Raw genomic sequence first — 27,965 nt, 5'->3', positions numbered from 1 at the left:
GTTATCAGAAAGTAATGTACTTTACACCAGTATTGACCGGAAAATTATTATGCTTTTTAGTCATAACATTAACGCAAAAGATGCGGGAAAATGTTCCTAAAATAAACTCTACAACACGCCCAACGATTTAAAAGTAAATTTTGTGACATTTATGCAAATACAACCCTTTTATTTCTTTACTTTGCTAGATCCCAACTATTATAAGAGAGTTGAAAAGGTTAAATGACAATGTCGAGCTTTAAACATTTAGCGCAGATAAAATCTAAAGACTATTTTAGACATTTTACATCATGCCGGGTCGTTAAATTGTGAAAGTTTTTTTCTTTCTCTTTCTCTCTCGCCCCATCTCCCTCACTGTCTCGCTCGCTGGCTTGGAACGACCCAAGTTACAGCTGAAATGTCGTGAGTTAAATCTGTTTAAGTAACGAAGCTCGTTGCGAAATCATGACTTGTAACTGGTTTGCTTATTTGGTGCTGGCGTATAGGTATGGTAGAGACCCTTGAAAATAGACACAGTTCTCCGTACGAGGCGAAACAACCCATAGAAAAGCCGAACGGGAGTAGGGGAAGGGCGCGTTAGATACCCAACGTTAAACAACGTGACCTTTTTATGGACTCTTCCCTTGACATTCCGGAATACATTTATTAGTGCTATTTAACAAGCAGAAGAGCTTTGACTTTCTTTAAGTTATTGTTTGGATTATATTTTTTGTTAATTTAAGGCATTATTTAAAAAAAAATGTTTATCCTACCTTTATATCATAAAAATGATGAAACGAAAAACTCAGTTAAACGAAATAGATCATTTTGAACAAGTAACAATTGCAAATACGAAAACATGATCTACGTCCAAAGCTAGCCAGCTTTTTAGCCTTTTTTAAGTCACACATTTGAAAATTTAAAGTACAGGTAGCGATTTTCAAATTTGGTTATAATTCCCATCGTTCAGCTTTAAAAAACTAAATTTTTAGGTTCTACCGATCTCTTAAATGTTATAATTAATAACAGTAGAAGGTAGAATTTCTTTGTTTTAGTGCGTTAATGATACATATTTGTTGTTTAACGAGAAGGTTTATATTTGTTTGAAAAAAACTGTGTCGAAATCTATAGTTTAAATCTACGTGTTTACGTTATAAGGTACTCGTCAAACTGTTGAAATTAAATAGTTTTGGTATCAAATATCAAAATTTTTCAATCTAAATTATACATTTATAACTGATTTATTTGGTATAAAACAAAATAGTTCTCCAGTTAGCCTTGAATTTTATTTAAATGTTTTTCGAATATTTATTTTATTTTGTGGCCATTCCGTTACTAATTGTTTTATGCATTTCGTGCATTTTATTAACAAATAATGGCAAATTTCTTTCTTTCAATTCTTGGAAGAGATAGTAAAAACTAAAAGTAATTAATGGTGATGTTTTTAAACAGTAAGATACTGGGAATAAGTGAAAAGTTCTCGGCCTGACATACATATGACATTGAAGGTTCACATAATATTAGTTCATATGACAACTAGCAACTAGTTCTCTTAAGTATTTCGTTCATAGAAATCTGTGCAATAGAAAATTTACGGTTTATTCGTCAAAACAGACAAACTAGAATATAGTGGGACATAACATTCACTTTGTATAGGTTAACCCCTTAGAAAATTAGTTCGAGGCTGATAACGTTTACAGGATATTTCCACATCTTCTTCTACTCATTTCATATCAATCGTTATAAAATAGGTAACTAAGAATAAACAAAAAATGGCGTAAACTGGCCAATGAGCATGAAGGAAAGAAAGAACATCTTTTGCATAATTGCCTCCACTTCTGCGTTGAACAACAGTGGAGACATTAAGGCTTACTAGCTCAAACCTCAAATGGACTCGCGCAGGGCTGATGGAACCATTGTAAGACGCCTGTGTAGAAATATAATAACTTTCAGGAAAACATATTCAGCGTCCAAAGCTACCCAGAGTGAGAACCACTGTTTACAGTTGAAAACAGAGCGAAAATTGCATTCCCATATAGATGTCTATACGTCAACAATAGAGAAAAAAAACAGTCAACAGTAACAATTCAAAATACGTTTAAATATTTACCGAATTTAAAAAACAAATTGCCAACGATTTAGATTTACAAAAATCAAATCAATAAAAAGTTACTGAAGAGTTGAATCCATTTAACTAATTTATTCTTCAAGAATTTTCATCCAGATTTTCTAACTTGGAAACAATATTAGATAAGAGGTTTTCGTAGTACTCTTTCCATTTTTATTGAGGTAATTCCTAAACAAAAGTTTTAAACGAAAAACATGGGTCTAAACCTGTTTATACCTGTGTTTCATCTGTGTGTACGTAAAATAAATTTTCCTATGATTAAATGATCATGTAACATAATCATAAATAAATCTTATAGCAATATTAAATCTTGCGGAATATCACATGGTAGTCACGTATAACATCCTTCACGAAATTCATTATGGACAAGGCTTTGATCACGAGTGAATTTGTTGTACCAGTTTTTTTATGAGTGTAGAATTTTTTTAAGAAGCCTTTATCATCAAATATAGAATCAAGATAGATAATTGATATTCGTTATCATTGACCAATATTGTAAATAATACAAATCACACTCGAATTACAAAATGTTCCGAAGAAGGATATATTCAATAACCCCAGTTTACAATGAAAATGACAAATGGTGCCTGACACAAATTAAGCAAAGGCCCGAATGTAAAAATAAACATTACATATTTTGATGTAATATCACTTAATAAACGGGTTATCTACATTTGCAGCCTGACACATTAGTTCAACATAAAACGGTTAAAATTAAATAATCATCTAGAATCAGATAGTATCATTAACAAAATTATATAAAACACGCGAATTAAAATGCAGGTATATTTAGCTTCTACTACCTTGACAATCTTTTGTGTACTCGTTTAGCAACTATTGATCAGATGACTTCAGTTCTGCTTTCATAGCGATAATACGAAATACAAACCGAACATATTTTTTAGCATCTAATGTACACCATCGCATTTATATTTTCATTTAAACCAACACACAATATTATAATTGTTAAACAAAATATAGAGTATATACTGGGTTGGCCAGTATTTCAATGTTTTTAATTTATATTTCAATTATTTAGTAAATATGTAATGCGTAATTTGTATTTTAAATACCTGACACTGATGTATTTTGTAATTGATGCAGCAAATACTTATGACATATTACTATGGTATTTTTATTAATGGGTGACTTCTACAGAAAATAACCCTCGATAACTTTCGTAAGCAAAATAGCGGCTGCTAAATATGCCTTTCTTTATGGCAACGCAACAACTGTGTCTGAATGTGTTTGAAGATATACCTCTATATTATTTTAATGCAATTTTAGTTATAATTTTTTAGCTTAGTTATATTTACAATCTGTTTAGTAAATCACAGAAAAGGACTTGCAGAAGTTAATTTTAGTTAATTAACTTGAATAAACACTTGTTCATCTCTTTATCCAGTCCAACTTTATCCAATCGTTCATTTACGAAGACATTGAAAAGGATCGAATGTCGTCGTAGTTCGAACCCCATATAAATAACTGGGTTTGAATATCGTAAAAATATTTCATTTTTATTTACTAGAGCATGTCTCCGTCTATGAAAAAAAGCCACATTAGGTGTATTTCCTTCTCCAGAAATATTAATGAATAAAGTCTTGAAGCTAATTGCTGCAGCTTATAGTACATTCGGGATAACAATTATCACTATGGCAAGCTTCTACCTACTTTAATGCTTGTATAAATCGGATTAGGTCAGTTTCAGGACTGCCATTTAAGGCATTTTACTGTTATTTTTTCTTTACATGTTTTATGTTTACAACTAAAAAAGAGCCCAGAGAAAATATAAGTATTTTAAGCTGTCGACTAAAATAAATGAGCAATATTGGCTATGTGTCGGCTGTCAGAAAACATCAAAATATATGAGAGGCAAATAATTCCAAATGTTGCAATTCATGCCTTAAAAGCAATTTACGAAAAACATTAAATAATGCCTGCTGTTTTTGTGAAATTAGAGTTTTGGAACAGTGTTTAACAATAGACATCAAAAATGGAGTTAGAGTTAATCGGCTTTCTAAACGATAAAAGCAAAATGCTTATCGTCTTTCAACACTATCCAAATATAAAAAATTTAATATAACACAATTGTCATAAAACTCAACAGGACCTGTAGAAAGATTCTTAGAAAAAGAACTAGGAATTTTTTCTCTTACTTACACTGGCTGAATTAGCTTTATTCTATTTACATAACCTAACACCTGATTGTATATTGTATTTTGAATTTTAAATAAAAGTAGTTAAAATACTATATGCTGTATTTTAAATGCACGACTTTAAAAATACTGTATTTCTTATTTTATATACATTCGAGAAAGTATTTAGTAATTTATACTTCAACTAAAGCAAATCGTGTATTTCTCCTCTAGCTCAGAGTATATATAAAACGTTGATGATAGAGTTAAATTTTATTAAATCACCCAAGATTAATTTACAGTTTTGTTTATTGTTTACTAATATATGCAATGAGAATAAATGTTGCTCTTCATTTATTCTATAAAAGTAAATTCCATAGAAATACGAGGAAAGTTATAAAAACTAACCCATTTTTCACGATAAAAATGATGGAGCGTAAAATATTTAAATATAAACAGGCATCTTATGTTCACGACCTCGTAACCAACGGGACAGTGAGGGAAATAGCAAAGGAGAGAAAAATAACCGCAAAAAGCTGGTCGTTTTGATACATTAAATTCCCCTTTTCACCAACTTCTCGGTACGGGAAATTAGAGGGGCATAGAGAAAAAGCTCAAAATGCCGCCATCAAAACGATTCAAAAGGCTCGAAAAGATATTAATAAAATTTAAGTATCATTTTTCTGTTTATAGCCGCGCGCTGTCGATGAAAAGCTGAAAACTTTGAACGGAAGCCTATTTTGCGAGAAAAACAGTCAATTTGGTAAATAAGCTCATTTATATTTTCCACGTACTGGACGTGGCGTTGGGACTGTTATTTTGCGGGATTTCCGGAAGTTTGCCGCAATTTGGATATTCAACACGAAGCTCTCATTAGCAATTGAAAAATTGAATCGACGAATAATTGGATATGACAAAAAACGTGAAATATCCATTCGTGTTTATGTTGAAAAATCTTTGTGATTGGTAAATATATTAGGCTCATAAATTAATTTTAAATGATTTATAACAAATGGTGTTACTATATATTAAATAGCATTGGGTACACTTGCAAGCAACTTCACGTTGAAGCATCACTTAAAGGCTTCACTTTTCAGTATGACACGTCTGAATTTCGATACAGAGTAAATCGTATTTGCGTGAAGTTTTACTTTTTTATTTCAATTTGAAGAAAAATGCGATTGAAGGTCATCGAAGGCTGTGTGAAGCTTATGGAAGCTAAGCTCCCTCGATTTCAACATGTGAATAATGGTTTTCACGAACTCGTTAAAAGTCTGGTTAAAATACTAGTTGACAATCAAAAAAATTAAAGACGAACCACTAAGAAAATTAATTCAAAGTTGACAAAGTTTACAGGATCTTCGTCTGCTCTTTCCATATCTATTGTTAAAAAGTAGCTAGCTATGTTTAAACATGGTCTCATATTCCTCCAAGCTGACCCACCTGAAAGATGAAGATAAACCGCAATCATAAGTGAAACAATGAAAAAATGACGTGGGATATCACAAGCAAGTGCATAATTTCACACGTAGATAAGAGGTATAAGTTCAAATATTGGGCGTATATTGCGTCTATACTATAGTACTTGGAGTATTTATAACAGATTCTCGAACTCTTCGATAGTCTAGTGACAAAAAGTTTCTCTTATAACATACATCTTAAACCCAACTCTGTAAAAAAAATCAAAAGATATTTTTATTTTGGCTAAAAAAATTACGTACTGCGATTTCATCATCACCACAGATGGTATGGAAACAATGTATGAGGTTGATAGTATAGACATGAACTTTTTAATATCTTGGTCTTCAAATATATCATTGAAGATGGTATAAATACATTTATGTCTGATAAATTTCTTACGCAATTAAATGCTGCTTTAAAAATACGTTTTTCCTATACCTTATCTTAATCAGATTATTTTGTCATAAGCAATTTCATTTATTTTTGGTGATAATATAGTAGATCACATTTAATCAATATAATTAACTATCTACATATCATAAATATCCAGTTCTATTTATGGAAATTATTGAAAATATTATCAACGTCGACAAAGAAAACTTGAAATACCAAATTTACGTATCAATAGAGGATGATCTAAAAAATACACAAAAAGTTGTAATATACAAAAAGTGAAGAATAAGAACCATTAAATCTATTCTTTAAAGCATATCGTTTAGAGACGTGTGCTTGCGGACAATAAACCTCGTCATGCCATCCATTTAAACATTACACATGAATCAAATTTAAAGCAGAACTTACCTATAATGTATTAACCTAAGAAATAGCAAAAGGGAGAACGGCACAGTTCAATTGATATTTAAAGCCCTCTTAAAATAAAGATGTTGCACAGGAAATGAAATCGAACCGGGAAAAGAGGCAGAATAGTTAAAGTTGCAAAGTTTCGTTTGGTCTACGTATCGAGTACGGGAATAAATAAAAAGTTTTGCGGCCGTTCCAGCTGTTTCGGAAATAAACGGATTTTATATCGGCCATTGAGACAAATCGAAATTACTTTTTCGGCAAGAGGGCGTTCCCCAAACGTTTTCAAATAAAATCTATATATGAAAAAATAATCAGCGATTGGAATTTAATTAAAATTTGGATGTGGTCTCATGAAATTATGTTAAGCAATATAAACAGAGTAAAGAGTTTGTTTTATATATCTTAAAATCATTTATAAAATAATGTATATAATATTAACTGATTGCGTGTATTTTGATCAGTGATATATATTAGCGGAAGCATCAATATAAACAACTGTTAAATTTGATGGTTCTGATATTTCTCTACATAAAATAACAGTTTATCATTTAATATTAAATTTGAATTAAACAATAATTACGGAACTCTTAAAATTGCGGTATTCATTCCTTTTGCTTTTTGATTTGAACAAAACTGCTACTGAAGTCCATCAATCAAACGTATGGTGATGCTGCTCAATAAAATTCAAATTTTAGGTTTTTGTTTCCACGATTTAAAAGCGGTGATTATGATGTCAATGACAATAAATTTACTAGAGGGCTAAAAAAGTTTGAAGACAATGAGTTGCAAGCCCATTAGATAAAAATCCACCTCAAACCTCCAGGAATTTTCAGACTAAGCAGTTGATAAATCAACTGTTTCCAGACCAAACAAATTTAAATGAAGAGAAAGTGGCTACCACACGAATTGATTAAAAATGCCAACTCGAACTATTTCAACATCGTGATTTCATTGCTTGTCAAGCAAAAAGGGAGTTTATTGTGGCGTATTGTGACTGATGACGAAAAGTAAATCTACTACGACAATCGCAAGTCATGGGTTAGTCTAGGATAGGTCGCCTACCCACATCGACACCGAATTTATGGCCATAAGTATTGCTGTAAATATGGTGGGATCAGCAAGATGTTATGTATTACTATAACTGTTAAGACTAAAAAAATTTACTGGAGATGTCTACAGACGTCAATTGAACAAATTGAATTCAAAAAGGACAGAAATAAATCATCTCGCACCAAAACGCTCAGATAGATGCCGCAAAAGTTGTGAACATTGCAAAAGGATACATTGCTGCAGCTCGAATCGGACGTTCTTGGGCATGAATCGTACTGATTAGCTTTCATTTCTGATTATTACTAGGCCTATAAATTAGTTTTAAAGTATTTTTTTATTTGGAGCCTTATTGTAAAAGATCGATATTTTATCAAAATGCTAAGCATCGATAGCCGATACTTTTCCAATCTTTCAAGTAATTTATGGATTCCATCTCGAAAGAACGATGTAATGGACCGAATGTTTTGGTATCTTCATAAGAAGTGAAATGCTGCTCAGAGAGGTCACAACTCATAACATATGTCGGAACAAGTAGTAATCAAAAGAAGCAAGGTCTTTTCATCGGTTTTCCACTGGCCGAGTGTTGTCATGCTGAATAACAACATTGTTGTATTTTTGCTACTATTCCGCCCGTTTTCGCGCAGTGCTCGAATAAAATGCATCAATTGTAATCGGTAGCGAGCCCCATTGATGATCTAGTCGAGTAATGCCCTCCAATCTTCGTCTTAAATTTTGTTTCGGATGCCCAGAAAGCTCTTTTGTCTTGGGTGTCAAAATAATCACTTTTAAAACATCGAAATCAGTTTTCACATATTGACATTGTTGGATCATGATTGCCATAGAAAATTGTCTTGTTCACACTTCGACGAAATGATACATCTTAAAACTTGAAGCCTATTAGTGATGCTTCAATATAAAGTTAATTATAAATGTTCCTGCGATTTGTAGGAATATTTGTTAAATGTTACGAAGTTAGCTAAATTACGCAACTACACTTTTCGATCGTTCAAAACGATTTTCTGGATTTTTTTGATCCACTGCGTTCTGCATCATCGACGTCATCTCTACGGCTATGTTCGAAGTCAGCAAATCAACGTCTTATTGTTTCTAATGGAGCAGTATTTTGAGGGGCCAACTTGTATAAAATACAAAGTACCAACCTATTAGGTTTCATTTAAATACTTATGATACAGAGCAGGATACCTTGGAGAATAATGAATTCTATTTGAACTACTATAAGTTAGAATACTTCACATAGGTGTATAACTAAAATTCTAAAATTACCACTGCTACAGAAAATATTTAAACCTTCTAGGAAACACTACAGAACATATAGAGTAAATAAAATTTATTTAATTGTTAATAAACGGAAGATGTGTATTTTGTAAATTAAACTTAATTAATGATCAAAATAATTATATTATTTGAAGAAGTTATTTAGAAAAATTTTAAATTGAATGCGGAGGTTTTATATCACGATCAGAGCTTCCCAAATATGAAAATGTACGTTTTTTCTTGCCTTGTCGGAGAGGAAGTGAAAAACATCGGTGTCTATCGAGGGTTCGAATACCCATAAATACGTCGACGTGGAGCTTTTCCATTATCCGTATTCCACGCCGACAGAATTCCGTTAGCATTTTTTCCGATAGATATATCTTCTGTTTTCCTGTAATCACTTTCCCAGATGTTTTCAGATTCTCATCCAGGAACGTTTCCGGTCCATAAAGTATCCGGGCCATTGGAGAACGACCAGCGCACCGCGTCTCAGGAATAATTTCTACAGGGCACCGGGACTCTTCGGCATTCGGCACGAATGTAATCTGACGGTGGACGGTTTTTTTCGGGACGGGGGGAAGGTGTGTTAGCTTGGACCGGTCGTTTTTACGCTCCATTTCGAATCGACTCGATCCCATAAGGTAGGATCCTACGGCGAGAGAAAATAAGACTGTCAATCAGTTTCCGGAATTGGGAGATGTTTACGTTGGTGTTTGTACATGTCGCTCGAACGGCCGGCAACGAAATTTATAGCCCCGTTTTTATTTAACGTCCGGGGGACCTGACAGGAACGTCACTTCGGGAGTGTGTTGTTACAATTACACGCCTCAATCAATTCATTCGAAAAATAAAGGCACTAATACTCGAAATATGCCATTTATGAGGAGGTCCAAACATTGATGTAGATTATTGATTAACAACATATTTTTGAACACATTTTATATTACTTCGAATGTATGACTTGCACGTATTACTTCAATATAACATATATTTTATTTAAGGCGAATTTGTGTGATTTTTAAATATCTTGTTAGTATCTAATTTAATTGAAATATTGCTAGTACTTAAAATAGATTATATTATATTTAAGCCCACAAAGTAACAATTGGAGATCAGTTATCAATAGAATTGTTTACAATTTACATTCGTATGAAATGTTATATGAGTGGTATTTTTCAATCGTGTTCGATGAAAGACAATTTATATTAATTTTTTATGAAAGAAAACTGTTGTAATGCAAAAAATTTTCACATTTATGAATTTCTTGGTATCCATATTTAGAAACAATCGCGCCCCCTGGTAGCAAAACAAATCCAAAATTTTTCACAATTAATATATCACAGAATCTTCTTGGACTTGTGACGACTCCAAACTTGCCAGAAAAGCGATACTACACGCTATAAATAGCTTCACAGACGCGCACCAATTAATCCAGAACGAAAAATTAGGTTTCCGTGCCAAACCCTCAAACCTTCATCAAGCTGCGCCCGGCGCCGCAACCATCCACCAGGCACTAAAAAAAGGTCGCTAAGCTGGAGACATCTTTCTAGATGTTTCTAAAGCTTTCGATCAAGTATGGCACAACGGTTTAGTCTTCAAAGCCAACCGACTAGGTCGGCCGAATGACCTAATTTTCTAATCTCCTCTCGAAAACAGATCTCCGAAGGAGTACCGCAAGGTACTCCACTAGCCCCTGCCCTATGCGCCCAATATATGGCTGATTTCCCACTCCAAAAACATTCGCACACGGCATTTTATGCAATTGATGCAGCTTTATTCACCACCGGTTACAGTCCTGACGCTACATCCGCGACAGACTTTAAGTCCAACTGAACTAGGCAATTGCTCAGAAGATTCAGACCTCAGAAGGTATCATACCTCGGTCTTCAGTTCGACCGCAGAATCCAATGGTCAGCCCAAACACAGCACGCTATTTGTAAAGGCAATGGCATGTACAGCCTACTGTTTTCACTCTTCTGTAGAAAAAGCAAACTTCCAGTCCCCCAGAAAGCGACCCTGTATAAGATGCTTGTCCGTCCAATCTGCCTCTACGGAGCTGAGGTAGGTCTCTGAGGGACAACTTGCTCTACTCCAAGTGTTCTAGTCCAAAACAGTACGCGCGTTACTCAATGCCCCATTGTTTATGTGAACGTGAACACTCACCTCGAGTTAGGCATCCCGTTCGATTCACAAACATGCTCAGTGTATGGTTCTCCTTAGGCGCCTTAGAACCGAACACGATAACAATCTGATCAAATCCCTACCCATCTACAAATCCAGAGATAACCAACTAAGACAATCCCAGTCGTAACCCAGAGTCTCTGTCGTCCGCAAAATTTCTCTATCCCGAACCCGAAGCGACATCAACAAAAGACCAATTGATTTTAACCAGGTTAATCTGGAATAAGAAAAAAGACTTGTGACGACGACGTCACAATCCTGAATGGCAAACTAGAAGTGACACCTATTATTAGAGATGTTCCAGTAGCGGTTGTACCTTTCGAATGGGCTTGACCCCTGGACAGTTTGGACAAAATTGTTTATTACCAGAAAATAAAAATTACTAGCTATTTTGTAGGTAACACACAAATAAAAGTTTATAAAAATTGTTTATTAAAAAAAAACAAAAGTGTATTTAATTTCCTTTGGATTCTTGAAAAATAAATATTAAACAAAGGGAGTCGGCCAATTCTTATTTTTTCTTACATAGGGGCAGAAGGTAAAAACTGGTAAAAATCGTCTTGCGTAATAAATGAACGGCATTTTACCCTGAAAATGAAAATACGTAACGACTGTTACATTTTTATCGACTGGATGGATGACCCTTTCTGGACTAGAGGAGTGTAATTATTATTTATTAGCACCGAATATACAAATTAAAATACAATCCGGTATTAATTCATCAAAAAGGAACAACAGATAACGAAATAACTTATCTGTTGCATGATAAAAAATGGCACTGCTCCTGATATATAAACCCCACCATTAGTTTTTTTACGAAATTAATCTAAACATGTCCTGCAATAATATTGTATTTTTGCTAGTAAAGGCATTTAATTAATCAAGTGGAGCTCTTACTAATTATCCTGAATGTTACAATTTAAAATAGTCACTGGCTGCTATATTTTTATGAACAGTAAGATTATATCAGCACAAGATGGCCTAATCTACCAATTAATATACCATAAGGTTTAAATTATCAAGAAGAATAAATATTTTGTTGCCTAGAAATCTAAAGATAATTTACAATAATATTTCTTTTTGTCAGTATATCAGTTTGTTAGTTAAATGTGTTAAATGATTATCTTACTAATTGCTGTAAAAGTTGGACGTAAAATACGTACCGGCTGTTACATTTTTATATACCGGAAGACCCCTTCTGGACCACAGGATCTTATTTATTAGAGGCTAATACACCGATTAAAACACAATCAGGTTTTATTTTATCAAGAAGGTAGAGAAGGTACAATTTAAATGTTTTGTGACCTGTACACTTCCAACAGGGGCTTATTTAACTTGGCAATTAGTGTGAAAATGGCTTATTATATTGGTAACAGTAGTACACACTATGAAAAAGTTATTCGAAATATATACCACTCTGTATCTGTAACCTATCATGAGATAAATTCGAAGTTAATTGTGTGATGATGTTTATTAGTTTTATTAATTATAATTTTGCATGCTGGTTACAGCATGCAAAAATGAAAAGAATGCAGCACTACAATGAGAAAATTCGTAAAACTTTGGATAATAATTATTGAAAGGGGTGTAAAAGAACTGATGTATCGTGTATGTTAATTTATGCTATTAATGGTATAAATGGTAGGAGAGTACCATTGTCCGAGGCCAGAAAGGTTGCAACTGATCGCTAAATATGGGGAAATTTTTATAATTTTTTTTATGTTTTATTATATTTTGCATTAGATATGCAAAATACAGATATGCCAGTACAATATTATTAATTATTTATTGTACTGTTAGATGACCCTATGAACTTCATATCACCTATATCTATCTTGCAAATTTCTCTTCGCCGATTGTCAATGAATTAAAACTCTTCGCGTAATCACCAGGAGGTATTTTGGCAAGTCGAATGACAATACTATGGCTATCGAATGGCATCCGATGTTATGCTCTTCGGAACATTTTCTACTAAATCGATGTTCTTGTAAAGAAATGTTTGTAGTTTTAATACAATAGTTCGCTTCCCTGTTAGATTATGAACACAACGCTTATCAATTTCTGCATCCGATTTGCCGTTAAAAATAAATTTTTAAGAATTGCCTGCATCTGGTTGTTACCAGATGCACTGTTGTGCTCCTAGTAAGTAACATATTTGTTCTATTTCTGGGCTCTATCAGACATTAAATATACGAAAAGTGTAAAAGCCGTTTGTGGGTTTTTCATTATTAAAAAAAAATAAAAAAATAAAATATCAAAACAAAAGTTGTCAAAGTGAACAAGTGTTAAATAAATTGGAAATTATCAGCTCAGTTATTTACTTATTTACTTGAAAAATGATTCTGAAAGTGACACTGATTGAATGAAATTTCTCTAATTCTCTAAATGTGAGATTATGAGTCAATGCAATTACCAATACAGGGTATAAGAGTGGAAACAACTAAATGTGAGTATATCATACTTACTATGTGATAAATGTAGGAAATCGTATTGTGAGAGTGTGAGAGATTTATGTGTTATTGTTCAGAATATACACGAGCATTAATATGTACGAGAGGAAGAATAATAACTATTTTGCAGATATGGAAAATACATTAAAAAGAATGTGTGAAAAAATGTGTATACAAGTAGTAATAGAACAAACTAAGGAGAAATAGTGATATCAAAATGATTTTACAAGGGAACACTGCGCGGAAGGAAACAAAAACTAAACGTAAAAAGGTAAATATGCTCTCTAATGAAAGTAAAATATATTACTCGGATATACAATTGTTAATTAGGTGGATTAGGCCTCCAGGGAGATACCACTACATAAAAAACGCACCCAGAAGTCTATCTTATGGACGAATCTTAACCATCTTGATACTGGCTCTATTCGAGACCAAATATACGAAATGTATAAGAACAGCAAGTACACAAACTATTTTACCGATATAAACATAATTTAATAAAATTATTTTAGAGAAAATTGCCTGTTTGAAAAGTATAGGGGTAAAATGGTTGGGTTTAAATGGTGTATAAAGCTTATTTGAATATTTTAAAATGGTTTATTGTGGCACTCTTGGCAAGACAGTAACAAAAAAAAAGTGTAAAGACAACAAAAATTGATGGAAAAAGGTAAACGATTTGTTGATCATTATATTGATTAATAATTAATGGTAGATATATTGCTGGTCAAGAAGGATATTTCATCAAAATCTGTTTGGATATGTAGAAGGAAGCATTGTCAACAATAATACTTTCGGTTTGGATGGACCCGATAAGACATACAGAGGAAGTAATTGATAAATGGTGGAATCGTGGACATGTTTTAGGCAGATTAGAAATTAAGAGTTTAGTGATTGAATTAGATAATGAGTGGGAAAGTAAAAGTGACTGAAGGAAACTTTCAGGACATGTGATAATGCTGGAAATTCCGGAGACAGAGTGATGAGACTGGAAACAACTAAAGGTATGCACATATTTAATTGAATATAACTGTAGAAAATGGTATTGTAGAACGTGAAAGACGTGTGTGCACAGATATGATTGTAATTGTTCAAAAATAATCATGAGCATTAGGCTGGAATGTATTAGGAGAGAATGAATACTAACTGCTTTGTAGATATGGTAAAATTATTAGACAGAATTCAGTGATTAATTTTATGACGAATGGTGTACACAGATAGTAGCAAAAGAAATAAAATATACAGCGATACCAAGATGACTTGACAAGTAAACACACCATCGAAGGAAACAAGAACTAAACGTTAAGAGTAAGTACCCTCTCTAATGAAAGTTAAATACATTACTTGGATATACAATTGTTGATTAGGTGGAATAGGCCTCCAGGGGATATCAATACATAAAAAAAAACGCGCTTAGGACTCACAGGTGGTGTTGAAAAGAGTTGAAAAGAGTTCAATGTGAATATAATAAGAAAATAACTCACAAATTACTATTAACTGTATAATTAATTAAATCCCTCAATAATATATGCAATTAATCAATAAACTAATGTTAAAATAAATTACATTCGATAAAATTTTTGTTTAATTATTTTGTTTTGATTAGAATTTTGTTGTCAGCGCCAGTGGAATAAATCAGAGTTAATGCGGCAACATTGTGACGTTTTTGCGTCATCAATTTAGACGTGAATGCACTATTTTATTGAACGGATTATAGATGATTCAATGTTTGTATCACTTGAGAATAGAAAGTTATTATTACAATTGAATTACTTCTCAGCATGGTATTGTTTATATCATTATGTTTCAGTTAGAATGCAACATATTACTATTTCATTATCATTCAAAGCAAAAGAGAACGGATAAGCAAAATCTGACGGACGGCAAATCCTCAAACAAAAACTAGGCAGATTGAATTTTCAAAGAACAATACTCATTCGACTATCAAAGTAAATGGAATTTACGTTCGGATTACCTAAAAAGTGGCCCGATCGAACAACATAACAGCCGTGGGGTGAAGCGCCGGCTACCGGGGCCGGCGGGGAGAGGGGTGTGCTTTTCCGAGCCGGGCGAAAATAAATTTACATTTTGTGTATTGTCGTCGGGCTAATAGATAAAGTGAATAAAATCCCATAGAACCGTCGTTATACCAACGATAATTGCTTCACAATAGAGCGCACTTGCTTTATTTAATCAATGAAAACATTACAACGACACCAATAAAATAATTATCGCGGCGCACTAATTAATTTGCTTTTAATTAAAATTTCAATTGTTTGAACCGTCCGAGACCTTAACAGTTGGTTTATTTTAAAATACTGACTTTTTGTGTATAAATGTCATGGAGTTGACATTGATAGATTTATTTATCTAATTGGAATAATTGCAATATTGCAAAACAAACCTGTTTTTAAATAATATTCATCAATAAATAAGAATGAAATATAGAATATTTTAAATAAATAGAAAATACAGACAATAAATAGATTATTTTTAGTTCTCTTGTTCGATAATATAGTATATAAATTAAGAAAGGTGTGAGGTTTGTAAAAAAATATTGTACCTGAAAATTATTTGATGCTTTCATGTATTTTGATCAGTGATAAATGGTGATAAAAATTCGCAGTATACTCGGTTTTCGACCTGAACAAGCAAAAGCTGTGTATAAGGCAAATTAAATCCTGTTTTTTGAAATTGGTTTTATTAATTTTGACAATTAATGGCTATTTATTGAATTAAAAAGTATAAATCAGAAATTAACAGAGGTTGGATTGAACCTTTTATACTGCTTGGGGTCTGTTTCACGCATTGGGGTCCAACAATACCTTGGTGTAGCGTCTCTCCTTACTCGTCACTCGTGCGGTCGTCGTTTTGTGGAAAAAAATCCAGATGTAAATGCAAAAAATATATTTTGAGATTCGAGCTGGAATCTTACGTGCATGTCCATTGGTTCCAAAATCCGATTTATGGTTGCCAAGAAAGTTGTGGTGACAACACCTTGAAACGATAGCCAATCTGCTGTATTAGGCGTTAAACATTTTGTCAGTAAACAGTTTTATGTCAGCCATTAGTTCTCGAATATCAGGTTATACCGACGTCATTTATGAAGCAAAAGTAGCAATAATCTACATGATTTTTCTGTTTTCTCCATTCTCCATAACGTTCAGAATTTTTTATGATTTTTCCAAGCATATAACATCCACAAACGTAATAAAAACACTTCGAATCGCCTTTGCAAAGCTGTCTGTTGTATTACTGCTGGTTTTGGTTACAACTATGCAAAAATCGTGACTTTGATGTCAATGATATTGATGGAAATACCAGCCTGAGGGACCAAAAGGTTGAATGACTGAAGACAATTCATTGCAAGACTTACTGAACAAAAGTCAAGTTCAAACTGTCAACTTTCAGAGAGCTTAAAAGTTTTTCAAATATTTTCAGGCATCACATACGCTGAAAAAAATCCAGAAGGAACGGTACCACATAAATTGAATAGGAACAATAACTAAGGTAATAAAACCAAGGTATATTATATTTCAAACTGAATGTAGCTGTTGCTGCTATTATGAATGAATAAAATTCTAGCTGCAAATGGGACAAATTGAATAATGTATTGTTGCAAAAAAGACTGGCAATGGCGAGTAAAAGATGCGTCATGTAATGGTGTGTACAGACTTGAGCATTCGGCTTGTGCTGATTCGGCGCATTCACAGAAAACACATGCCTACGCAGGGAATTCGGCTACGTTTTGTCTTATTTTCATCATTGTGGCAAATCTGCTCGAACAGAATATTCAGGTCTGTATTCGGCAACGCTCGGTCATAGGTTGCAAAAGTTGTGAACAAGGCCCTGTTGCTTCTCGAATGGGAAGTTCTGCTGTATCAATGGTACTCACCAGACGAAATAATGCAAATATGGAATAACGATCTCTGCAAAGCAAACATTGTTGTTTCTAAATTTGGATGAATGTGTATTTTAATATTTCTTTCAATAAGTACATTTTCTATCAGAGAAAAGATTTTAATACATATAAGCACCTAATATTAAATAGACAGTTTAAAGTGCTTAAAGTACAGCATTCATAACACAAAACGGCAATATGTATAACATTTAGATGACATTTAAAATATCACTTACTGCAGATGTCTTACTATTACGACATTCATTAATTATAAACAAAAAATCTGATATAAACGGAAAAGTTTTAAACTTAAGATATAATTAGATTACCAAATAGTACGTTACAGCTGTTGCTAAAATATCATTCATTGGCATTACAAACAAAACCATTTAACGCTAACTATTCCGATTTAACGGTTGAAAAGTAGGTAATGTTGCTAATTTAGCTTACTACCATAATATTATAATTGCGACGCAGCAATAACGCGGCAAAATACGGTAATTTGCCCGATCACGGTGATGGTATTGGTCCTCAATTTGTCATTGTAACGAATGGTTTATTTGCAATTTTAACGTACAACACTACCAGTTATATGTCCAATTAATGATGATGTAATGTCAGTTTGATTAATACGATTTATCCACGGAAGCCTTATTCAAGAACAAATTATCCACGGGTGTTTCTCTTTTAAACGTAAAACGTACAGTCGCGGGCATAAATGATAAACTTAACGGGCACCATCGTTCCTACAAGCTTTACTATTGTAGGAATGTTCGTCTGGTCGGTCGGTCGGTCGAAATGTGTGGCTGCCGCTGCGATAATTTATCAGAACACTCACTACTATCTTTGGAAGGAATTTGCACGGGAACTAAAAACACTGATTGAATCAAAGTTGTTTATTCTAACTTACGATAGATACATGTGGTCGATGGGACAATGGACAGGATATTAGGTTAAGGTGAAGGAAGTACGGTAGCGCTGTGGAAGTGGTACTGTTACAGGGGGACGGTGATAATAAAAGAAAACGAGACGTCGTCCCGATGGTCTTTTATACCCTGGAACTGCATGGTACCAATCCACCGGCGTTGCCAACCTTTGTAGTTGTTGATGGTGAATTGATGGTGGCCTAAAGGGTCGTGGCGGTCGCCACATAACTCCCCTCCTAGTGGAACAGCCGTGGAACGTACCTATATGTGGTGCAAGTTCCGGAATGCACCCGCAATCACGCAAACAAATGCCCGGGGACTGCTGATGAGATGGGGATCCCAACCTGAGCGAGGAGTTTTACGGGATCAGCTGCCATCGGAGCTGTAGCAGGACGTCGTTCGTCTTGAGGCGTTTAGCTTTGTTTGAGGGTACCTGTAAATGTGTTACGTGTCCCGTTTCGTGTTGCGAGGGTGCTCATGTGTTACTGGTATACATGAAGGGCTTCTGTGGTTTTCGTCCATCAGGCTAGTCTCGTGGGATGTCGTCGACCACGTGTTGTTGATGAGTTCTGTTCCTCGTGCTATCCTTCCATGCACGTGTCAAGCACCTGTCGAGTAGCTTATGTTGAGTCGATTTACCTGTTAGGCACTTTGATCACGTCGGGGTCACCAATTGTAGGAATGTTCGTCTGGTCGGTCGGTCGGTCGAAATGTGTGGCTGCCGCTGCGATAATTTATCAGAACACTCACTACTATCTTTGGAAGGAATTTGCACGGGAACTAAAAACACTGATTGAATCAAAGTTGTTTATTCTAACTTACGATAGATACATGTGGTCGATGGGAGAATGGACAGGATATTAGGTTAAGGTGAAGGAAGTACGGTAGCGCTGTGGAAGTGGTACTGTTACAGGGGGACGGTGATAATAAAAGAGAACGAGACGTCGTCCCGATGGTCTTTTATACCCTGGAACTGCATGGTACCAATCCACCGGCGTTGCCAACCTTTGTAGTTGTTGATGGTGAATTGATGGTGGCCTAAAGGGTCGTGGCGGTCGCCACACTATATTAGTCCTTTCCGTGACCGAGCGGGATATTTTAGGAACCTCACATACGGTTTCCTTTTAAAAACTTTCCAAAAGTCTCTTGATTTTTTCCTTCCTGATAATCCTAGAAGATATATTACTAAGCCCATTTTTAAACATATAATTGAATTTAGTTGGAATTTGCGACGATAAACTGAATTAAATTACGTGGGGTATGTACCTCAAATGTATGTACCCCAAATGTTTCCCCGTACGGACTTTTAAAAATTACCCCACGTGTGGCTCCAGTCCGTGCCTGAAACGTAATTTTTGTAACACGGTTCTGGAAACGTTATACTCTTTTAAAATTTTCGTAAAAAATACATAACCATATTTATTCTTCAAATAGATTTAACCAATAAACACACATATTGGATGCGTATTCAAATACTTGTGGCAAAATTAAATGATGTAACGAGTGTGTAAAATCTAAAGAATAAACTGTCTAAAAATAGACGTCGGTGAGAGAGGGCTTTTATCTGTTTTGTTACCATATTATAACCCCCAATCTCGGTTTGTAAGACCGTTCAACAAGTAGGCTCTTCCTTCCTTAAATAAAACAGTATTTTAAAGTAAATTAATAGTTGTTGTGTTTTAAATCCCCTTAATCTCTTAACTGATGCAGCCGGTAGGCTATCAGGGAGATTAAAAGGCTATTATCTTTTGAATTCATTCAATTAATCAGAACCAAATTAATTATCAAAAAAAGAGCACAGACAAGGAATTGGCGATCGTTCCACACTTACTCAAATCATTGATTGGTGTAGTTAAGTGGAGTTCTGGTAAAATTACTGGACCTGATGAAAATTACTAAAGTGGCTCAAAGACCACTACGAATAAACTATTCGAGTTAGGAGACATTTCAGTTTTAAAAAGCACCCCTAATCCGAAAATTATTGATTTAAGATTCAGGGTATAAAAACACCACTGAAGGTCTGAAGTTACTATGAACTAACCTACCTAATATCCTGGAATTTGGACAGCAGCAGCACAGTTAATGGCCACCAAAGTAGATAGGGTTTATTATATAGCGACCTTGAGGCATGTCGAATTTTACATCGTGGAATAACGGTCAACAAAGTACCCAGAAATATAGTTCCAGATGTAAAACACGGGCGGGGTGCCAGCAGCGACAACTAGAACACGATAACGAATAGCTGGCAACCCTGAGACGTTTATCTGGGATGTTATTGAAGTGTATTTCGATCATTCAGTAACCGACCATCGTTTGGTTTATAAACTTTTTATATTGCCAATAAATAACGGTCACATAACGTAAACACCACTGTTTCATTTCGTTTTACCTCCATTCGCCGAGCCACATCATTTACCCTAAAGTGGTGACCCCGACGTGCCCTTTCGCAAAATTGTGTTTGGACTTGTGAATGGAGGGTACGTGCAACATGATGTATTTTACTTGACCGTTATATTTTTTTCTCAATATTTTTAATTCGATTCGTTTTCAAAAAATGTGAAGACGAAGAATTAGAAGCATTACTGAAAAAAATTTACGCCATATTCGGGGTTTCAAAAGTATGGCTTTCATTTCCAGAAAAAGAATGGAAAGCTCAGAGAACAAATAGTTTTTCTACCAAAGTTTTGTTGATGTCAAAATGGGATGCTACTAATTTAAAATGAAAAACTTGTATATCACAACGGACTATGTAACATGCTGCCAATGTATTTGAAAGAATCACAAGAATATGTTGTATGCTAAAACCGAACAAAATTATAAGACCAGTTTTCAGACGATGCTCATTTTGCGGCCATTTAAAAATTACTAAAAGAATATCAAATGGTTAGCTCTGTGGTAATGGTTCTAGTTCATCCTTGAATAACACAGACTAGCTCTAATCAGTTATCTACCTCCTTAGTCATTTATTTTAATGGATGCTGAATGTCAGGATGACAGGATAGGAATAAATTTCTTGAAATACGTACGAAAATTATAGCTGCCACCAATAGGTAATACTTACTAATATTAATACTTGTAAATGTGCAAGCATATTCTAAAAACGATATGGCCCCAATATGTTCCAAGAAAAGCGATATAAATAATATTCAAATTTCAATTTGTAGTGTAGATTCCCTAGATATATAAGAATGATTACTTACACCGAGATCTTCAGTTACAGACTATCCATCAAAATATATGAAAAGAAACTCCACTATCGTGTTAATACTGTGTTGCAACTCTTGGATTACAATCAGAACACATAATCTTGTAGTATAGTAAAAGGTATTTAATAGAAAAAATAGTACTGTTAAATACATAAAAATGGTTGTTATAGAGACTAACTAAGGGCCCATGGGGTTCACTAGATCTAGGTTTTAAGTCATACTAAAAACAAATTTTAGGTTAGTCGGCAACTAACGTATTTTATAATAATAAAAAATATATTAAAATTTAAGCAGAAAAATTAAGTTATCCTTTCTTTTTACTTTACATCACTGACAGTTATGAAGATGTCAGTTTCACTTTAGAAGAAGTATTAGCGTACTAATTATGACAATCCAAAATTCACTATAAATGCATTCGTAATTATGTGTTCTTGTACTGATTGTAAACTCACCAAATTATACAGTTTCGTTTAGTGACAGCCATTAAACCAAAAAAAGATTTTTTCTTAAAAAATTGGGAATAACTTCCAACTACGCCTTCGTTTAACTTGTATGCAACTGGGTGAACTGAATCAATGGGTTTACAGCAAGTTTCGAGACACAAAGTTCGCGAAGTTGAGATAGAAAATGTTTTTGAACGCGACAAGGAATTTATTCTGGACACTATTGTACGGATGCAGTTTCACTATTGATTAAACTATTAGATTTGAAGTTGTTTTTAAAGGGCGAATAGCCAATTAAATATATAACATACTGCTACACATCAGATGCAATAGACGCATTCAACGAATTTTTGGTCATTATCGTACACTACATTGGGGTTATACAACTTTGCTTGCTATATTTTTACGTAATACAATCGAATACCATCGAACATGAAACCTATTTTTGCTGTTTGTCTTTTACATCCAAAATGAACAGTTTTAAGGAACTTTCAAGAACATATTCAATTATAATATCAAGGAGAAAATAAATAAAGAAATACAAAACAAAGAGTTTTGGTCCATAAACTATATTTGGAGAAGAAACTTAAGGATTTAAACTACTTGTTCTATATATCATCTGATGTTTTTCGATTTATATAACTCTTATCGGTTGATAATTTTTATAACCGGCTAGATGACTATTTTTGGAAAGCCATTTTATGAGCGTTCTACGTATAAATTTACACAAAATAAAAGTTAATTCTACAAAAAAAATGGAATTGAAAGAAAAATTAACGTTTGAAATGGCGAAATTTGCGCACTAAAACGCAACAACTATATAACAGGAATGTTGTTGTAGTCCCGTCAAGTACATTTGCATCTGTATCTTCAAATTGTTATGGTAACATTTTTCAATAGGTTTGCCAAGAAAACAATTTTAATTTATCTTAGCAAATATAGGGATTCATTTTAACAATAGTATTCTCACAGTTCCCAAGAAGTAATATGCAATTATTGGGTAGTCTTTAGAGTTTTTAGCTGCATTTATTAATTTTCTTGCCAAATGTTATATTGATAGTATTTTTACCTAATGTTCCTCAATTCTACCATATTTCATGTGTAGTTATCTGGAATTCTCACTAAATTATATAAGAGTTTTCGTATACTTTTCATTTGCCTTGATAAATCCTAGTTAAATTATTTTATTGATCTTTTTCTTGATCTTTCCGAAGGTTGCACAAAACCAATTTTTAAACTGTGGAATGTAAAATGAATAATCGAAATTAAACCAAAGCGCCTTAACTATTAAAACTTTTTAATGGGAATAATATGACAGAAAACGTTAAGTGACGTCAATGTTTCGTAGCACTTCTGATTAGTGGTTCACTTAACATTACGAATTTTGAGATTTTATATTTTTAATTCTGGTAAAATCTTGGTAATCCCACTTTTAAATTGAAAATAAATGTATTTTTAATAACCTCTCTACAGTATATTATTACTATAAATCAATATTTTTGTAATATTTTATTACTAACAAAAACGTTTAAACATAGGTTTGACTAAAAACGTCTTTCATTTAATTAAGTTTACGAATGACAACTGTTTGAAACTTTTTGACAGTTTTGCGACCCTTATTTTTCTACCTTAAGACCCAAATATGGACCTATTAATGGGCCAATATACACATGTAATATGACACACTCTACGAGAGTGTGTGAAAGTACCGGGTGAACATATTAGGGTAAAACATTCACGTTCAAGAGGCCGAGTTGAAAAAACCTATAAAAACTATCACATTGATAGTAAGTACAGTGAGTGCTTTATTATTTGCATCCAATCTAGCTGAAATTATCACCTGTGAGCAATCAAGGCAAAATTGAAGTTAGCGTCAGTAGATGAATAAACAATACCAACAAATAAAAGGACTCCAAAGGCAGTTTAAAACGGGAGCCATCGAAGAAGATCTCCAATATCGATAAGAGAACAAGTTTTATGTAACAACAAGGCACGTGTGTCAATTATATCACTTAAAGTAAAAAGAGACATTTATGTTTGTTAAAGGTGAAATTAATTGTCCATTAATAAACAATTCACAGCTTATTTAGCAGGATATAACAATCAATCTCTTACCTTCATTATCAATGCTGAACAGACCGATTCCATCGCCTCCCTTGATTGAATATTCCACCATAGAATCGCCCCCTGGGGGGTCCGAATCCACCGCACTAACGTTCATCACCACCGTGCCGACGGGCTTATTTTCGCGCACACTTCCCGTCAATACCGCGTCACTAAACGTTGGCGCGTGGATATTTTCGTTCACGTCCACCACGTTCACGGTCACCGTAGCTTCGGAGGAGAGTCTCGGATTGCCACGATCATAAGCAAAAACCATCAGACTATGTACCTGACGTTCTTCGAAATCCAAGGCTTTGGTAGTGCGAATAGTACCAGATAGTTTGTCGATCTTAAAGGTACCCTCGCTGTCACTGTCTTCTAAAGAGTACTGCACTTCTCCGTCCGGTCCTAGGTCTGGATCTGAAGCAGTCACTATTGCTACGACAGTTCCTAAAATAGAAATTAAATATTTTATTATAAATATGCCGTATTATATTCAACGATTAAACCCACCCTTGGGCACATCCTCTCTGATTTTTACGTTATAATTGGGCAAGCTGAATTTGGGAGCATTATCATTGATATCGTCCACTGATATCCGAACAATTGCCTCGGAAAATAAGGGCGGATTATCAGGTCCTTTACCTCCACTATCAGTGGCACGTATACGCAACTCATACAAATCTTGTCGTTCACGATCTAGAGCACTGGCCACTGCAATTCGATACAAAAAAGTCAATTAAGATCGGTTTCATTTCCACTGATAAACAACAAATAATACCTGTAAGAACCCCTGTGATTTTATCTACAGTAAAATCTTTCGTGTCGGTTACCAAAGAATACGTCACTTTTGCGTTGTCTCCCTCATCTAGATCCGTGGCATTAGCTCTAAATATCGCGGTACCATTCAGAGCATTCTCAGTCACGCGGAAACTAGCCAAACTCTTTTCGAACTTCGGAGCATTATCGTTGACATCTAACACAGTGATGGGCAGAATTTTCGATGAACTTTTCTGAGGTTTGCCCAAATCGTACACTGTTATGTTAAGGAAATATTCGTATTCCTTTTCCCTATCCAGATAACCAATTACTTTCACCTCCCCTGTCTCCATGTCTACGCAAAACTGGGAGTGTCGATCACCACCTAAAATAACACCGAGATATTATTCACTGCTAGTCTTTACCTTAAATTGCTTTAAGTTTAGGAACATTATAATGTATTTTGTGTTTGTATAAATTGAAAATCTAATTTATTAGGCCATTTAACTGTTTTTCATAATATTTGTAACATTTGAGAAAAGAATTATGACTTGGCAATAGAATATCAATACATCACTTCATATCGAATGCTTGTTTACGCCAGGTACTATTGGAGGACGCCGCGGAACACGGTAACCACTTAACAGTTAACAAAAGGCATGACACGTCGGCTTCGGATTATGGGGGTATAGGTAGCAGCGCTAAACGACGGGTTTAAAATATAGGACCTAGAAGAAAATCCCTAATTCTCACAATAACTATAAAACTCCAAAAAGCCAGATATCGTGAAATATCCGAGCATTCTTAGCGCACATATTCCATTCACGTGAGAAAGTCTAGCTGATAGTCTTCCCCCACCCCGATAATTTGAACTGATCGGGGTGCAGGACAGGGTTTCTTGAAACAACCCTCGCAATTTAAAGTGTGAAGATTGATTATAGCTGAATTGTTTAAGCTCCTTGTTAAATGTTTCCCGAAACTGACGAATTTTGGCCCAAAAATCGATTCTTTGATAGGTAGTACCTATCTTTGTGAAAGTGCACATTCAACAATAAAGTTTATAAAATCAAAATACAGGTCTTCACTGACAGACACATCACTTAATCATGCACTGAGTCTACCTACTACCATTATTGATGTTGATATTGACAGAGTCGTAAAAGATAAATTAATGAAAAAGTAATACACTAATAAAATAATTATATTATACCTGCATTTTGTTTTTACAAATATTTTGAGACCCCTCAATGAATTTAGTCATTTTACTGGTCCTAGATCCTATCTAGTTTGGACAACCCTGTCCTAAACCATATAGACGATTTAGTAAGATATTTCTATCCAGTTCATAATTCTTTTCACCATTACGTATCAATTTAGCTTCTTTAAAGGTTTATATTTTTATATTATTTCCTTAAGTAAACAAATCAGTCTCTGCATTAATTTACGTAGTAAGTAGAGAGAAACTAAATTCTATTTTATTTAAAACATTGTTTTGTCTCCTTAATAAATCAACATTGATACTTACTAGAAATTCCATACACCAATTTACCATTGTAGCCGAGATCTCGATCTCTAGCTTTAAGTTGCGCCAATATGGTACCCAAAGGAACCGATTCGTTGACCTTTATTTCGATCGGAAAGTCTACGAATTCAGGAGAATGAACATTTTGTCCATATCGAGTCGGCATCATTGGAAAATCCTCCCTTTCGAGAGGACGGTTATTGTTCTCTGCTTCAGCGAGGACTTCAGTTAAACGACGTGCCACCTAACATTGTAAACATGTACAAATATTTCTTAGAGTGCTGATTTAGATTCTTACCCCAGTGTCTTTACAATCGAATGCTCCGGTATCGTCAGTGAGTAATCTTCCGGTTCTAAAACCGGTTTTCTTCGTATTTACCAACTTCAGTCGAATACGAGCTATATCGGCGAAATGCGTATCGTCCGTTGCGGTGACGTTAAGCTCACGCTCGTTTACCCTCACGTCGTTCAAATCGCAGGAGACCGTAATGGTGCCCGAAGTTCTGTCGATGGAGAAACAATTGTCCTCATTGCCTGATACCAGCCTGTAACTGATGATGTTGCCCGAGTCGAAATCTATGGCGCTCAAAGTGATGATCTCGCTGCCGATGGGTGTGTGACGAGGCAAGTTACCTACGCAGTCGACTTTTTCGAATTGTGGACGATTGTCATTAATATCGCGGACCTGAAGATTAAAACATGAATATATGAATAATGTCATTAATTAGGATTTAATTCGTAACGCTCTTGAAATAAAAGTTACTTAAAACGATATTGAAAAAATATTATTACAGATATAGTTCATCGCTAATGTTAATTTTCCCCATATGTGGGACAAGAGACGATTTTATGTTTTTAGATATGCAAAACACAAATCAACCCATTTTGTACAATCCTCATACAATGTAAACATTACATATAATTTATAGAATAACACTCGGCTAACAGATCGCAATTAACCATGCGGAACAAGTGGGAAAAATGACAGATGCGCTTCATATTTGAGTGTCTTTATGTTCATCAAAGTATTATCGTGTTTTTGTAACTTAAGTATTCTAGTATCTTAAGTATTTCTTTTATGACATAGTGAATCAAGTGTATCAAGATATCGTCAGTAATGACCCACGTTATGTTTTCAATTAGATTATTTCATGACATAAATAAAAACAACTCGCCTTCCAGTATGTCCGAGGTTCCATTTATATATTTTCTAACGTTTTTTTGTTTCAGTACTTGCCTACTGTTGATAAGTCAATTTCCAATTTCCAATAATTTCGATATTTCGTGAAGTATTTCACATAGCTGTTTCTAGTTATTTCATCATTAAACTTGTCTTGCAAATCAAAATAATTTCTATTAAAAGGCACAAGATAAATTTGATATTAAACTGCGATGACTTTCAGTAGCACTTTTTTATTAAAATAGTGGTGTAAAACTCCCCTCAGAAACATTGTATTCCGCAAAAAAAATAATTACTAAATCACTTTCAAATACGCCATCTTTTGTAAAACTTATATTTCATGTATTTCAAGGATATCCAAAAGTCTTCATAAAAATCATTTTGAATACATCAAAACAAGTGATACTTAAGAAGACAAAGACAATTAGGAACCTAATGTTATTTCACCTAATGATGTTATTTCAC

General features: G+C 34.1%; 1 protein-coding gene across 9 annotated transcripts in view; it reads right to left on the bottom strand.

The window, feature by feature from the left end:
• The window catches only part of kug (FAT atypical cadherin kugelei), an 837,087-nt gene that overhangs the window by 437,488 nt on the left and 371,634 nt on the right, over positions 1–27,965 (bottom strand). For all 9 annotated transcript variants that reach the window (XR_013005376.1, XM_076401386.1, XM_076401385.1 and 6 more), the window contains 5 exons: positions 26,619–27,005; positions 26,324–26,564; positions 24,821–25,183; positions 24,553–24,753; positions 24,052–24,489 (listed from right to left, as the gene is read on the bottom strand). Coding sequence is in view for 8 of the 9 variants with exons in the window: in XM_076401386.1 (XP_076257501.1) it covers positions 24,052–24,489; positions 24,553–24,753; positions 24,821–25,183; positions 26,324–26,564; positions 26,619–27,005 (1,630 nt within the window). In the remaining variant the exon portion in view is untranslated. The remainder of the gene's footprint in view (positions 1–24,051; positions 24,490–24,552; positions 24,754–24,820; positions 25,184–26,323; positions 26,565–26,618; positions 27,006–27,965) is intronic.

Source organism: Rhynchophorus ferrugineus, unplaced genomic scaffold (assembly GCF_030347505.1).
Source record: "Rhynchophorus ferrugineus isolate W39M unplaced genomic scaffold, kcgeb_rfMv2 rfM4, whole genome shotgun sequence".
Taxonomy (NCBI): domain Eukaryota; kingdom Metazoa; phylum Arthropoda; class Insecta; order Coleoptera; family Curculionidae; genus Rhynchophorus; species Rhynchophorus ferrugineus.
Note: the sequence above shows the minus strand (reverse complement) of the source record. Positions and strands in the feature narration are given on the sequence as shown.